This window comes from Diadema antillarum, unplaced genomic scaffold (assembly GCF_040938485.1).
Source record: "Diadema antillarum isolate AM-2024a unplaced genomic scaffold, OU_Dant_1.0 seq00000014_RagTag, whole genome shotgun sequence".
Classification (NCBI taxonomy): domain Eukaryota; kingdom Metazoa; phylum Echinodermata; class Echinoidea; order Diadematoida; family Diadematidae; genus Diadema; species Diadema antillarum.
In genome coordinates, this window is record NW_027271134.1 from 1,365,258 (window position 1) to 1,380,679 (window position 15,422).

Below are 15,422 nucleotides of genomic sequence, written 5' to 3' on the forward strand. Positions count from 1 at the left end.
GGAACAAAGGTACACTGTATTCCAATTCTATGAATGCAAACAATTGCCTTCTGTGTATTATTTAGAGGCTTTTTCTTTGTTATCCTGCATTTTACAGAGTCCTGCTTGGTAATAATTTTGAAAGAAAAGTCTGGAGACAAATCTAATGACCCTTGACCTTGTGAGTCATATTTCCTGCTTACTCGTTTGGATAATTGTGTGCGCTGTCCATAGTATTTCATTTCCACCTCTTGTCTGGGGACACTGGTAGCTTTCACTTTCCCACTTTCTGTGTTTGTTTTTCTGCCTGTGTGGATGATTCATATATATATATATGGGAAGAGTTTGTGGGAAACTTTTGTGAAAGTTGAGTTTGCTGTTTGCGGAGGAGGAAAGTCGGTGGAGTGGTGTGCTGAGTCACGTGACGTCTGCGTAAGAAATATTACTCTGTCAAGTGGCTTCACTTCCCATTACTTCCATGTTCCTTGACTGACCCGTGTACAGTCTTGTGCACTCCCGCATTTCATGGATTACGTGCAGTTTGTGTGCACGGTAGCGGATATCACTGTGGGAATATTTCGTGATTTTTCGCTGACATATTTTTCACGCCAGTTTTGCTGAACTCTCCATCTCTCTTTTTTCCCTTTGCCAGTGGCTAGACTTTCGATGGGTTGGACCGTGCAGGATGGAATAGCGAGTAGTACAGAACCATTTGAATATTGGAGATTTTTACACGTATAGTGCAAACCTCGGTTGGAATACGTGCATTTTGATTCACAATGTGGAGGATGCAGCAAGTGATTCTATTTGAGTGCTAATTGTGCTTTTAATGGGAGTCAATTCGTGTGCTATAGATGTACAAGGAACTATGGATGCTTGATATATTATAAAGACAGCCAGAAGAAGGGGAATTGATGGATATTATTACGTTGCGTGGCTTGGCATGGAATATTTACTGTATGTGTGATTGCCGACCCTGAAATTCTGCCCCAGCAGGATGTGTGTTTGAAACTGCTGCACATGTGAACACACTTTGAAGAAGGCATCAGAATTGTTTTTTTTTTTTTTTGTAGTATAAGTAGACTTGCCAGTTTACGTCAACAAACTTTGATGTTAATTGTTTGATGTGGAAACCACCAGCATCAAAACGAGCCGAGATGTGGAATCCTGCGAATATGTCCGGTGACGACCTGGTTCGTTACCACCGCGAGAAGACGTATAACGAATCTCTGCTTGCCTCCCCGCCTCCTTTCGTCCCTCTAGATCAGTGCGTGCAGATGCCGATGCGTGGGAACTGCGGGTTGGTCGAGAAGCGCTTCTTCTACAACACGACCAGCAAGGTGTGCCAGGAGTTCATCTATGGCGGGTGCGGAGGCAACGAAAACCGTTTCCCGGACAACGAGTCCTGCATGAACGCTTGCAAAGGTACGATCAGAACAGTATTGCATCCTGACACAATAGTGTTTTGGCTTCATAAGAACAGCAAAGGAAAAAACAAACAAACAAACAAACTCTAAAAACTACTCTTTCTCTTCCACCGACATGAAAACAACAAATATACACACAAAAAGGATTTAAAACACTTTAAGATAAATTATTTGTCACGACTACAGTAATTTGATGTGATAGTTTTCACGCTAAACAATGGAAGGCATGGTAGAAACGACTTGCCTGGTCTTGGATGTGATAAAAATGGAAAGTATTCTTTGTGTCTTTGGCACCGCTTTCCCAAGAGCCCTAAACTAGCCAGCAGTATGTACTGTATTAAAAGCAAGATATTTATGCAGCATGGGATTTTCGCGAATTGGAGCCGACGTCCTATTTTGCATTTTCGCAAATGCCACTGGCATTCCATGCATATAGTGTGGACAAGAACTTTCGTGTACATTTTAATTTCGTGAATCTTGGCTGTCATGAAATTCGCAAAATTATTTCAACTGGACAAGAACATTTCTTGTTTTACAGTAGTCTGTGCAGTCACAGGAAAGGGTGAACTTTTATAGTTTTTTTTCGTGAGAATGTCAAGACACGTGCCATAGACTGTACATTGTGTGGGCTGTCTTGCTTTAAGTCTATTATCACTCGGACCACGTGTTCTGACAGTGGAAAAAAAAAACTACTGACATGAGAAAGATATCAACTTCAGATACCCAAAACATAAAAAAAACAAAACAAAACAACAACTAAAAACACAAACTGGATTGTGACTTGTTTTTCAACTTAAAGGCATAATCTACCATTTGCAGATGAAACAAAAACCCAGCATTAGTGCTTTACAATAGTTCTAAAATGTGTGTTAGGGATAGCAACAACCACTGTAAAAATTTGAAAAGGTAAATTCGATGTTAATTATTGTTAAATATACAAAACGTGAACAATAGTTATGATAAAATGTTTCCAGACTAAACCGTCTACAGTTACGGTTTATCAAGTAAAATACAGATATCTCGTTATATTTTAGGCTTTATCGCGAAAATTTTATATGATAGGATGTTTTGTAGGACAACAGACTTACACATACGCATTAGATGTCAAATCTCGTCATTTTTTAAAATCACTGTTCCCAAAGGGGACCTTTAACATGAAGTTCTTTTTGTTGACATTTTGTAATGAGAATGCTGACTGAAAAAAAAAATGGTCCTATTTGTCAGCATATTTACTCTAAAGATCACATCTGCAGTTTTCCATCAAGGACTTGAAAATCATTTATAGGGCTCACACCCATAAATATTTCCCCATAGGGATGTGTGTTAAAAATCAAATTTCAAAAAATTCTGTAAAACAGCTGGGAGAAATGAGGTGTTTCAGCTTCACTAACCTGGATAAGTTAGATATACCCTTTCATCCATCAAATGATCGGGGTGGATAATTCAGTTCAAATTCTGTCCAGGGGTCCGCAAAGCCAGACTACGAGTTCTTATCACTCAAAAAATCACCCATTTTCCGTACACGTACCCAATGAAATATAGTCCCCTCAAATTCCACCAGAAAAGCTTTCATCTTCCAACCAAAATGCAATTTGTAGAGGAATTCATACTCAATATCTACAGCTATTCAGTTTTTTGCCAAACTACATTATTGATTTTTAATCAATTTTTTTCTTCATTTATTTTGGTATCTTTGGTACGAATTTGTGAAGGGGCCTGGGGCATTCCCTTGTATTTACGGGTGTGAGCCCTATAGTGGAGGTCATATTTCTCATTTCACTTTTAAACATCATAAATGTGTTTTTGATGAGATTTGGACCTACATCATATGGGAAATTACACATTCAAGGGTCATAAAGCTTCTCAAAGGGACATTTTTGAAACTCATGCCCTTTGAGGTTTTTAAAAAAAATTAAAAATGTAGTGTGGATCAGTTCTTCATAAGATGAATACCTAGAGGCAAGCAGTAATCTTTGATTATGGGGGTGTCATCATCACATTATTGCCTACAAAATACTTGAAAAGACTCTGTTTTGTCAAACAGACTAACTTTATCAAGTTTGACCTGTTTCAGTGGTAGCCAAACAAAGTAATACATTAAAATAACACAGTCATTCAAAGTTGTGTGATACTGATGCCTGCTATGTACAAAGATCTATCTATACCACAACAACATAATAAGAAAACAAATTGTAGCCAAACAGAGTTGGGGAGGGGGGGGGGGTAGAGGAGAGAGATGGGGGGGGGGGGGGGGGTAGGAAGGGGAAGGGGGGAGGGAGGAAGAGATCTGACACAATAGATCAACATAAACCAGCAGAGTTTGTATGGGATGAATACTTCCCATAGACTTGTGTGCATTGCATGCATCATCTATAGGGCTCACACCCATAAATATTTCCCCATAGGGATGTGTGTTAAAAATCAAATTTCAAAAAATTCTGTAAAACAGCTGGGAGAAATGAGGTGTTTCAGCTTCACTAACCTGGATAAGTTAGATATACCCTTTCATCCATCAAATGATCGGGGTGGATAATTCAGTTCAAATTCTGTCCAGGGGTCCGCAAAGCCAGACTACGAGTTCTTATCACTCAAAAAATCACCCATTTTCTGTACACGTACCCAATGAAATATAGTCCCCTCAAATTCCACCAGAAAAGCTTTCATCTTCCAACCAAAATGCAATTTGTAGAGGAATTCATACTCAATATCTACAGCTATTCAGTTTTTTGCCAAACTACATTATTGATTTTTAATCAATTTTTTTCTTCATTTATTTTGGTATCTTTGGTACGAATTTGTGAAGGGGCCTGGGGCATTCCCTTGTATTTACGGGTGTGAGCCCTATAGCTGGAATTTCTTGGCCACCATGTTCCTTGCCTAAAATACCATCTTACTAGATTATATTTTTGCCCATAGAAGACAAAAGGTTTTCATAGGATTGTTGAATTTCAAGCATGGCTATGTCTGTATATCATGGTCAAATGAAACCACAGCATACTTATATAATCCAGGGATGGGGTCTATCTTGATCATGGTTGCAACGAAAATGCATTTGCAGGAAGCAAAGGTATTTCCATTCATCTTTATGGTGGAGGTATATCATTTTTTGACATTTTGGCAGAGAAGAAGAGAATATATCTTGGATTCTCTGTCCAAATATTAAATGTGAGAGGGAAAAAGAAAGATATGTGTTAATCGAAGTATATGAGTATTTATACATGTAGCTTACAACTTTGCCATAATCTGGTGTGGTAACAATAATGACCTGAGCGTTCTATGTCATACCATTGAAATATATTGTAACTTATACTTTTAAAAATTGTAGGAAATTGGATAGTGAGCCGAGGACGTTTATGATTAGTTAGATCCTCAAATACGGTCTTGTCCTACCTCCGAAGCCATTCAAATTGATGGGGGAAGGGGGGGGGGGGGGGAGGCTCCTGACAAGTTGTTTGCTTGACATCAGAATTAGGCCAACTAGTGCGTCTTAGGGCAGAATGGTGTGAAATCAAGTGTTTGACCACTTCTTTGTCTCCCCCACCCCACCCCTGCGTTCTATCCGATGCGTCTGTGCCATGTCCTGTTTATCCCGTTGGCACGTTGCACAATTGAGCTCATCCTTCCTGGATACATGCCTTTGCCCTTGATATCAAATGGCATAGATCATCTGCAAGGGATAGTCTTGGTAACAGGTAAAAGATGGAAGCAACCCCCCCCCCCCCCCCCAAAAAAAAAAAAGGTAATAAACACACACACACACACACACACACAAATAAAGAAAAAATAAATAAAAAAAAAACCACCTGAAGTACTGCAAAAGTGAAACTGTTGCGAGAGTCTATTCATGCTGATGAAGTCTCGTGATAGACTTTGTCCAACAGACAGAAAAGAGAAAAAAAACTGTTTCAGTCGAGTAGCTTTTTGAGAAGTAAGAACAGCAATACGATAACATATTTCTGACAGGTTTAGTGGAAATTAAAGGGGATGGCTAGTAACCGATCAGTGGGAATCAGTGGGAATGCTGAGGGATGATTGTTCCAATCCTTGTGGGATTCATTTAAGAGTACATTATATATCTACTGTTGTGTGAAAATTATTTGCTTTAGAACGGTCTCATATTCAAGTACCCGGTAATGTGCAGATTGATGCCCCGTCACTGACCAGGCACGCTATTAACCTGGAAACATTAAACTGCACATTACTTGAATATGAGACCATTCTGAAGCAAATAATTTTCACACAACAATAGTTATATAATGTACTCTTAAATGAATCCCACAAGGATTGGAACAATCATCCTCCAGCATTCCCACTGATTCCCACTGATTAGTTTAATACTAGCCTTCCCCTTTAAGCCTGAAGCAAAGAGGCAGTGTCCATGTTGTCGAAACAGTTAACCTTTAAAAGGACTAATGATTTTGCTGTAATACTGTGCGTGCATTTTAATTTCGCAAATTTCGTGCAAGCCAAGATTTGCGAAATTAAAATGCACATGAAAGTTCTTGTCTACACTATGCGCATTGAATCTTAGAGGCAACTCGCAAAAATTTCATGCTGCGAAAAAGGCCGTCGGCTCCAATTTGCGTAAATTGCATGCCGCGAAAATATTGTGTTTTACAGTACTCGTTTCCCATGGACACCTACCCGAACATACTCGCGACTAAAAATGGGTCGAAAGTGAGAGGGGTTTGACTGTTAGCAAACCCAGCCAGTATCAGAGGTAATGATTTATAACAACATCACTGTACAGTCAAAATAATATTACTTGATGGCGTGGAGTACTTTAATATCAAAAGGTGTATGTATGAAGCACTATCTGATCAGGAGCACAGATAAATAGGGGAATGGAAAATAATCCAAAAGAAAACATCTGTTATTGGAGGAAGTAGTTCTTAGAAGTTGGAGTCAGAAGTTGTCATTTGAATGCCTTGTCAATATCTTCTTTTAATGATGCTCTTTCAGTGTTTAAATTTGGTCACATTGGTACTGCATTGTAAACCCACCCCCCCAAAAAAGCCCCACAAAACAACAATAACAACAAACAAACAAACAGAACAAGAAGAAGAAAGTTATCTTGCCACCCGGTAATTGTCCTGATAGCTGCCATTAAATTGTCTCCAAATGTAAACTAAATCGTTTCCCGGGCAATTACCCCCCCCCCCCCCCCCCCCCCCCCCCCCCGTAAAGATTAGGGTTAGGGTTAGGTTTAGGGTTAGGAGTTTGGGTTAGGGTTTGGATTAGGTTCAGGATTAGGATTAGGGCAAGGGGAAGGGTCCGGGGTAATTGCCCAGGGGGTAATTGCCCTAGACCCAATTTAAATACTTGTTCCCCTCTTCCAAGGGCTTTTTTTTTGGGGGGGGGGGGGGTGGGGGAGAAGAAAATGAAAAACCATCACGCATGCACAAACACAATGCGTTGAATTTAATTCCGACTCCTGCTTATACAGTTGTTTCGCCTTTGCAAATTATTGTTATTATTATTATTTTTTTTTTAGCAATGTATTTGCATACCAAAAATGCAATTGAAGAGAACTGAAGGAAATATGGCTCCTTTTATGGTGGAATGCCATGTTGGGAAAAATTGGGAGGGTGAGGAGGATCCCGAATGAGGAGTAAAGGTTCAACAACCCAGATGATATGCTTCGAACCCGGATGTCTCGAGATCATTTCCATAGCAACCAAAGTTACAAAACATAAGCACTTAGGGCTCCTGACCCTTCTCCTCAGTGGGATTTTGCTTTGTGTTAAACATGTTCGGTTCCCACAGTCAACAGACTTTGTATTTCACTGCTCTTTCCCCTTCCCCTTGTTCATATATTTCTTCCGTGTCTCGTTCGTGATAACACCATCAATAGGGTTCCAAAGTGATGACTTGTTTTAAGTGAACAAATTATTGATTATTAAGCTATTGATGTTGTATACCTGTCAACGTTACCTGTGCATTTGCATCAGGCTTATTTCAGGGTGACCCTAGTAGCTTGATTAGTTATAAAGAGAGGCTGTGATTTCATATTATTGATATTATAAAAGAAAAAAAACTAACAAAACAGGCAACTCCCCTCCAAAAAAAAAATGTATCTAAAATGCACCTCAGTACTGCTTGCACACAGAGAAGGAAACAAAATTGGCATGAGAGCAGATCATGTTGGTTTCATCATGCTCTATTAACATTTCTTAAATTTATGTTCCATTATCATTATCTGGAAAAAAAAAGAAAAGAAAAGAAAAGAAATGTTCTGTGTGTGCCCCAAATACCATGTAGCTGATAATTAAACGCACATTATTTTTCCATTCAGCAAATAGGTTGATATTGGGAGTGAACCTGCACTGGTTGTCGAGCCATATTTTGCTCTTTGAGAAAGGGATATTTGATCCTGCTCATCTATCACTGTAAAAGCTGTTATTTTCGTGAGGGTGTAATTTTAGCGAATTTCACAAATTATGGCTGCGCCACAAATTTCACAACATGCAAAAATATTGTGAACGGACAGGCATTAGTGCATGTCGTGTCCATAGCTTTGGTGTCAAATTACAAAAACAACATCTCGCTATTCCAGTGTCTACAACCTCTTCATTTGCAAAAATTGTCCGCGAAAATATTGTCCTCCACAGCACTTGCCAATGGAGATTGGAATTATATAAAGTTTTCTGAGTTATTGTTTGAGCGGAAGATAACTCTGAACATTCAAACAGAAATGCAAAACAATCGTGTCATTCAAAATTCGTTTATGGTGTGACCCCATCCCCCGTAGCTCATTGTTGTGCATTGCACGTTTCTACTTTTCCTCTTCACTAACGACTGACATTGGTTTGCGCACGTTTCGCTCTCGTTCTTGTTGCTAGGATACCTGGATAGCGGCAGCACAGGGTTCAGCATCACGGCTGTGGCTGCCGCCGTGGCTGGCCCCATCTGCTTCATCTGCATCTCCATCACGCTCTGCCTCTTCCTCCGGAAACACCCCAGTTGCCGTGACGACGCGGGCCAACTGCCCATGGGTCCGGGCTCCAAGGACAAGCTCATCATCTCGCCCCGCCTCGACGACCTGGTGGACCCGACGACATCTGGCTCCGGCTCGGGTGAGTAGTCCTGTTTACGTATGCACCTTAAGTTAACGATATTCATGAATCAGTTTTTGCAATGCGATGGGGAAACCATTCAGTCATGTTTATCATGGACATGACATTTTTGTAACTTCGTGATACGCATCGCACACCACCTTTTGAGATCTGCTTCACACATTACCATTCACGATCACAGGAATCCTACTGAATGATCATATTTGCAGGTTCCGGTCGACCAATGCAATTGCCTGCTGCCCACATCCTCTGTCTTGGCATTGTCCAGCCTGTTTGCATGCATCACTTACGTGTACCTCCAGTGGAGGTCAGGGGCATGTATTCATCGTATGCAAATCAGGCTCAGGCAGACAGACACATAGATTGGTTGAATTTTGCTACCCAAATCGGGAAGCAAAAAATTAGAAGGGCTAACATAAGGATGCGAATCAGATCTCAAAAGGCCCTCGCGCTGTCGCACTCAGCTGGGCTCGCTTCGTTTGCTCCCATTTGCTCACCACAATACAGCGAGAGGGCCTTGGCAAAAGGCTAATGTAGGTGTGGCTTTCTGCTGCATACAGTGCAAAAACAAGTCCTGGGGTGGGAGCTATGTTGCATTGCCTAGCAACACTGAGGAAATACCAAGGGAAGTGCTGTAGGAATACTATCTGTCGGTTCTCATTATCGACATGCCCAGTTCATTGTTCTATTTCTTTCCTCTTTTTTTGTTGTTCAGAGGAGGGGAGGGGATGGAAGAGCATGCCATGCATGTTCATCTTGTACTTGGTGTGTTTTTCAGGGTGTATTTATGTATCAACAGAAGGCAGCATCCTCTATGGGGATGTGTGTCATCAAGATGTAATCACACATTCTTTTGCAGTGGAATGCCTCTTCCCTTATTAGCCCCGAGTGTGTTGCTTCTTGATTAAGGGGTCGTTCAAGGTCGCAGGGGTTAGACATTTTTTGTGAGAACCTGTGACAGTCATGCAGATGTGACGACAGTTAAATCACATTCCATGAAATTGCTACGAGAGATGTGACCGACCATAGTGATCTGAAACAGACGAACGGTGTAGACAAACCTGTTTATTTTATAGAGAAATTCTAGAGAAACATAACTAATGTTTGACATAGACGTACTGTAGGGTTAGGATAGTTCTTAAAGGAGAAGAACATAGCAGAATCATAGCTTGGATGTAGAGCAGGATATTTTTTAAAGTGGTGGGTTTCTAGTAGTTCAGTTCAGTTGACATTTTTTGTGTTTGTATGCCCATTGTAAACCTAACCAAACAATATGTGTACTGTTCTATGAATGTCAGCTCTGGTTATATGACCATCATATTCAAACCTGTTATAATACTTCATTCTCGATCATGATAAGATCAACAGTGTATATGACAAAGTGAAAACTGAGTATACATTTATGCGTAAATTGTGCGGACTTTGTTTTTCAAAGATTGCAATTCCACATCTTTTTTTTTTGTTTTTGTTTTTCAATTCTGTGGTAACTGCTTGCCAAAGAATAAATTTGCACAGCTGCCTATGACAGTTAATGACAAGCGTTTAACAGAAAAGTCTTTAACGATGTGTAATTTTTTTTGTTTCTTTCGTCACTCAGGTCTTCCACTGCTTGTCCAGCGCACCATAGCTCGGCAGATCTTGATCCAGGACTGCATCGGCAAGGGTCGCTACGGCGAGGTCTACAAGGGCAAGTGGCGTGGCGAGTCGGTTGCCGTGAAGATCTTCAGCTCGCGCGAGGAGCGCTCGTGGTTCCGGGAAGCGGAGATCTACCAGACGGTGATGCTGCGGCATGAAAACATCCTGGGTTTCATCGCAGCAGACAACAAAGGTGACTGTCCAAATTGATTCATTTTTGCATCGAGCTGCTTTTTTTATTGCATCTGATTGACAAATTGCCATTTATTGATATAGATAGGCATCAATTAGCCAGTGTTTTAGTAGAAGCCATGGTAAAAAAAAAGAAGAAAAAAAGAAAATAATTAATTATGGGCATTATACTTGGATTGGTCCAACCTCAGTATGTATATCTCAGCACGTTTCAAGCCAAATATATATGAGATAAGAACAAAAATAAAAATGTTTTTGTTTGTTTTGTTTTTTTCACTTATGTAATGTGTAACATGATACAGCATTTTGCGTACATGTGTGTAGAGTAGACAAAGGTGTTGTTGAATCTATAATCTGATGATATGTGATATGTATTTGCTTGGAACATCAAATTTGCTGCCATCCTGGCTAGATAGACTACATGGTTTTAATAGTCACTGTTTGTTTCCTTTGATTGGTTGCTTTAGGCTAGTTAGGCTGTCTATGAAAATCTAAATTCTATGGAATCAATTCTCTCCATTAAAGGTCCTGTTTACTTTTGGGAACAGTGATTTAAAAACTTTTCAAGATGTAACATTTAATGCATATGTGTAGGTCTGTTGTACCACAAAACATCCTATCATGTACAATTTTCGCGATAAAGCCTAAAAATAAAGGAGATGTCTGTATTTTTCTCAATAAACCGTAACTGTAGACGGTTTAGTCTGGAAACATTTTATTATAACTATTGTTCACATTCTGTACATTTAACAATATTTAACATCGATTTTACCAATTCAAATTTCTACAGTGGTTGTTTCTATCCCTAACTCACATTTTAGAACTATTTTGAAGCACTAATGTTTTACAGTACCTGTATGCTGATGTTCATTTTATGTTGTATCTCTTTTACACATTTTATTGTTTGTTTGTTTGTTGTTTTCCCACCAGATAACGGCACATGGACCCAGCTCATTCTCGTCAGCGAGTACCACGAGAACGGATCCCTCTTCGACTACCTGAATGCCCACTCCATCGACGTCCCGGCGATGCTGCGCATGGCCCTCTCCATAGCAACGGGCCTCGCCCATCTTCACATGGAGATCATGGGGATGCAGGGTAAGGAGGAGACTCTCATCAACTGTATGACATACTGTATACGCCATATATTTCGCGAGTCTAAATTTTCGCGAATCGGGAATACCCGACGACTTCGCGAGTGGATAAATTCGCGATGGTGGAGTCCTGTACAGAACGGAGAAATGTACTAGCGTACGTCACATCCACATCGGAAACAGAGTCAATATTTTTTGCGTGTTTTTAATTTTGCAAATAGCACCCGACTCGCGAAATTGGCGAAAACAAAACCCTCGCGAAATATTCGGCGTATACAGTGTACCACCTGTTCTGCCTCTGCTTGAATGCTCTGCATCCTTTGTCCCTTAGTTCTCCTGTCCTTTGAGCCATCTTGTGCCCCGTTCACATAGGGTTGATTATGTGTCTGTGGGAAATGCGTGTCGTAGCAAAATTCAGCTTGTCCTCAACGGGTCAATATAACTGTTGATTGAGTGACTGTAGCAATATCAGTAGAACACATCTGTTAAAGTGTGAGGAATATCGGACAATCCATTCAAAAGTTATGAATTTTTAAAGTTTCTGCGCAGTCACTACTGGATGAGAAGACTACTAAAACGTGTGATGTCACATTTGTGGAACGATATAAAGAAAATATAAAGAAAACTCAACATATTTTCACTTTTCTCATAAAACAAAAGAGCACTTGACTTGCCTCCTCCAGAAGGCAGGGTGAATAATATTACCCTTAGCATAAGTAAGCAACAAGTCAAGGGAATGTCCACCCCCCCTTCCCCCCCCCCCCCCCCAAGGAAGAAATTTTGTGGGATTCTCTAACTATTTTCCTTATATTGTTCTATGCAAGTGACATAACAAACTGCTGTCGTCTTCTCATCCAGCAGCGACCTTGTAGAAACTTTTGAAATGCATAACTTTTGTCAGGTTGTCCAATTTTCCTAAGAAAACTTTAACTGATGTGTTCTACTGATATTCCTGCTTTCACTCAATCCATGCGCATATTAAGATGAAACTTGTCCTTTAACTCTGAATGTGCTTTCTTCAGTGCTTGGCACAGGTGTATGGAAACCAATTGCCAAATGAATAGAGATTAGCTAATCCCCCTAATCCCTATTGTGTCAGCATGGCCTTCCTAATGATTTGTGGAACATTGTTGCACCTGGGTTGGTAAGCTAACTTTGGATTCTGAAACTGATGAAAAAGCTTGACCATTTCCAGCAGAGTGCCTGGACACGTGAATGCTTAATACTACAAATACTCGTCTTGTTTAATAGTGTATGCACAAAGTGTACATTATGATTACACTCTACCTCATGAATGCTACATTGGCGTAGCATACAAGAGGATGTAATTCAGAGAGATCTTAAAGGGACTGCATGGCATTGAATAAATGAGGAATAGAAGGTGAGTTAAGAATTCCTGATGCCCCTTTTCCGTCTGCAGGCAAGCCGGCCATCGCCCACCGGGACATCAAGAGCAAGAACATCCTGGTCAAGCGCAACGGTCAGTGCGCCATCGCCGACCTCGGCTTGGCCGTGCGGCACGACTCTGCCACCGACACCGTGGACATCTTCCCCAACAACCGTATAGGTGAGGCCGCTGGAATATTCAGTGGAATGGCACTCGTGCTTAGTTTGGTCATTTGTCAGATTAATGTTGTGCCCCAGTAGTGTTTTCTGATGGTGCTTTAGTTTGATTGGTCCCATTATCAGTGCTTCAAAAGACTGAGATAAATGATAAAAAATCATTGTTGATTATGTTGCTAATCACCTTCAATAAATACAACAAAATCAAATATTTGTGAGTGTTTGTACTTCTTTTTTTTTTTTTTTTTTTTTTTGGGGGGGGGGGGGTATTTTGCCCACAATGAGCCCCAAATTATAATATTTGTCCTTTCGTTCATACCACAAATGTAATTTTTTTATCTTGTGAAAGAACTGTGAGCTTGTAGAGTTTGTGACAAAGCTTGAGTGAAGGTCCAGGAGGTGTTCTTTTGGGTTGAATGTGGACTTTTTGACCCTTCATGTCAAAAAGAAGTGAGGAGTGCAAATTCCAGATGAATGACAATATTGGAATATCCATGGAATGTAATGCTAGATAATCAACTGTGATTCTGTGAGTCATAACTTCCAGAAGAATATATAATTTTTGTCTGATTTCTTGCCTCCATTTTGTTTGTTTGCTGCTCTCATTTGGATGTTTGAATCAACTTTCATCATCTTGGCGAGATATTCCCCATAATTCAGCTGAATGGGTGAAGACCCCTGACCCTTTCCAAATCTTGAACTTTACATTAATATCCACATCCACATCATACATGTCACCTTCTCTTCTCCCCCTTTCCTGTACATGTGTGGTGTGTGTACCAGGAACCAAGCGCTACATGGCTCCGGAGGTCCTGGACGAGACGATAAACATGAACCACTTTGACTCTTTCAAGCGGGCTGACGTCTACTCCTTTGGACTCGTCCTGTGGGAGATCGGAAGACGATGCTCCATCTTTGGTAAGATGGGGCGAGGAGCTTCTGCTAAATATACCTCTTTCTGATTTTTTTTTTTTTTTTTTGGGGGGGGGAGGGGGGAGGGGCTGGAGAATGAGGGTGTAAGATTCTCTCTGAGCACACTAACAGGGGGGAAAGAATCATACGTCATTGGGTTTGAATTCATTGATGATGATGGTGATGATGATGGTGATGATGATGATGATGGCGATGATGGCGATGATGGCGATGATGGTGATATGGTGGTGGTTATGATAGTGATTATGGTGATGATGGTGGTGATGGTGATGATGGTAATGATGATGGTGATGGTGATGGTGATGATGGTAATGATGATGGTGATGATGATGATAATGGTGATGATGATGATAATGGTGATAATGGTGATAGTGGTGATGGTGATGGTGATGGTGATGATGATAATGATGGTGATGATGATGATAGTGATGATGGTGATGCTAAGGATGATGATAGTGATGATGATAATGGTGGTGGTATTGGTAATAATGATAGTGATGATGGTGATGATGATAATTGTGGTGGTGATGGTAATGATGATGGTGATGGTGATGGTGAATAGTGATGATGGTGAATAGTGATGATGGTGATAGTTATTGTGGTGATGCTGCTGCTGCTGATGATGATGATGACAAAGATGAAGAGAGGAAAAAAAAGAAGAAGATGGTGATGATGATAACGATGTAATATCTGAACCAATTTGTTGTTCTTACACAGGCATCTACGAGGAGTTTGCCCTGCCGTACCACCCATGGGTACCGATGGACCCTCGAATTGAGGACATGAAGAGGATAGTCTGTGTGGAGAAGAGAAGACCGCCCGTTCCAAACCGATGGACGAGCCACAAGGTACGTCCTCTCTGTTCATAAAGTACTTGCCCAACTATTAAAGGGATGGTATAGTTTTGGTTGAGATGGGGCTTCAGGTTTCCAACTTTTTTTATGTGAGATGATTAGAAATCTCTTAATAAATATGAAAGAGCGTATAAATCTAAGAGGAAGTTTATTTGATTAAAAATTGTTTTGAAATTGCTGAGATATCCCTAACAAAGGGATCGTAATAGAAATTGGGACGAACCTTTAATTAGGATCGCTTTGTTTTAATTTGTTTTTTGGATATCTCAGCCATTTCAAAACCAATTTTCATCAAATAAACTTTGAATTCCTCTTAGAATGGTATGCCTTGTAACATTTCATTAGTGTGGTTTCTTAGTATTTCACAAAAAATTAAAAGCTCAATTCTCATCTCAACCAATACTAAAACCACCGCTTTAAAAGAGACAGGTTTGATTTTTTTTTGTGTTCGGGTAAAGATACAACACATCATATTGTGACACACAAAATTACAAACCACAACTTACTTCCTTGTAATACTGATTAAGTATGTCAACTTTCATACCTCCACCAGTACTCTTTCTTTTCTTCCTCTTCGGTCTGTTTCAGTTTGATTCAAATTTCTGCAATTTCCCATGAAAAGACGGGTATTACTCCGTATGAGGTTACTGTGCTTCTTATTCACTTTCA

The 15,422-nt window shown here is 40.3% G+C and overlaps 1 protein-coding gene across 1 annotated transcript in view; it reads left to right on the forward strand.

Moving 5' to 3' along the window:
- LOC139725078 (TGF-beta receptor type-1-like) overlaps positions 1-15,422 on the forward strand; it is a 55,482-nt gene that overhangs the window by 39,307 nt on the left and 753 nt on the right. Inside the window, exons 3-9 of the mRNA XM_071636166.1 lie at positions 1,243-1,404; positions 8,249-8,482; positions 10,080-10,310; positions 11,240-11,407; positions 12,824-12,970; positions 13,750-13,884; positions 14,617-14,747. Coding sequence (XP_071492267.1) covers positions 1,243-1,404; positions 8,249-8,482; positions 10,080-10,310; positions 11,240-11,407; positions 12,824-12,970; positions 13,750-13,884; positions 14,617-14,747 — 1,208 coding nt within the window. The remainder of the gene's footprint in view (positions 1-1,242; positions 1,405-8,248; positions 8,483-10,079; positions 10,311-11,239; positions 11,408-12,823; positions 12,971-13,749; positions 13,885-14,616; positions 14,748-15,422) is intronic.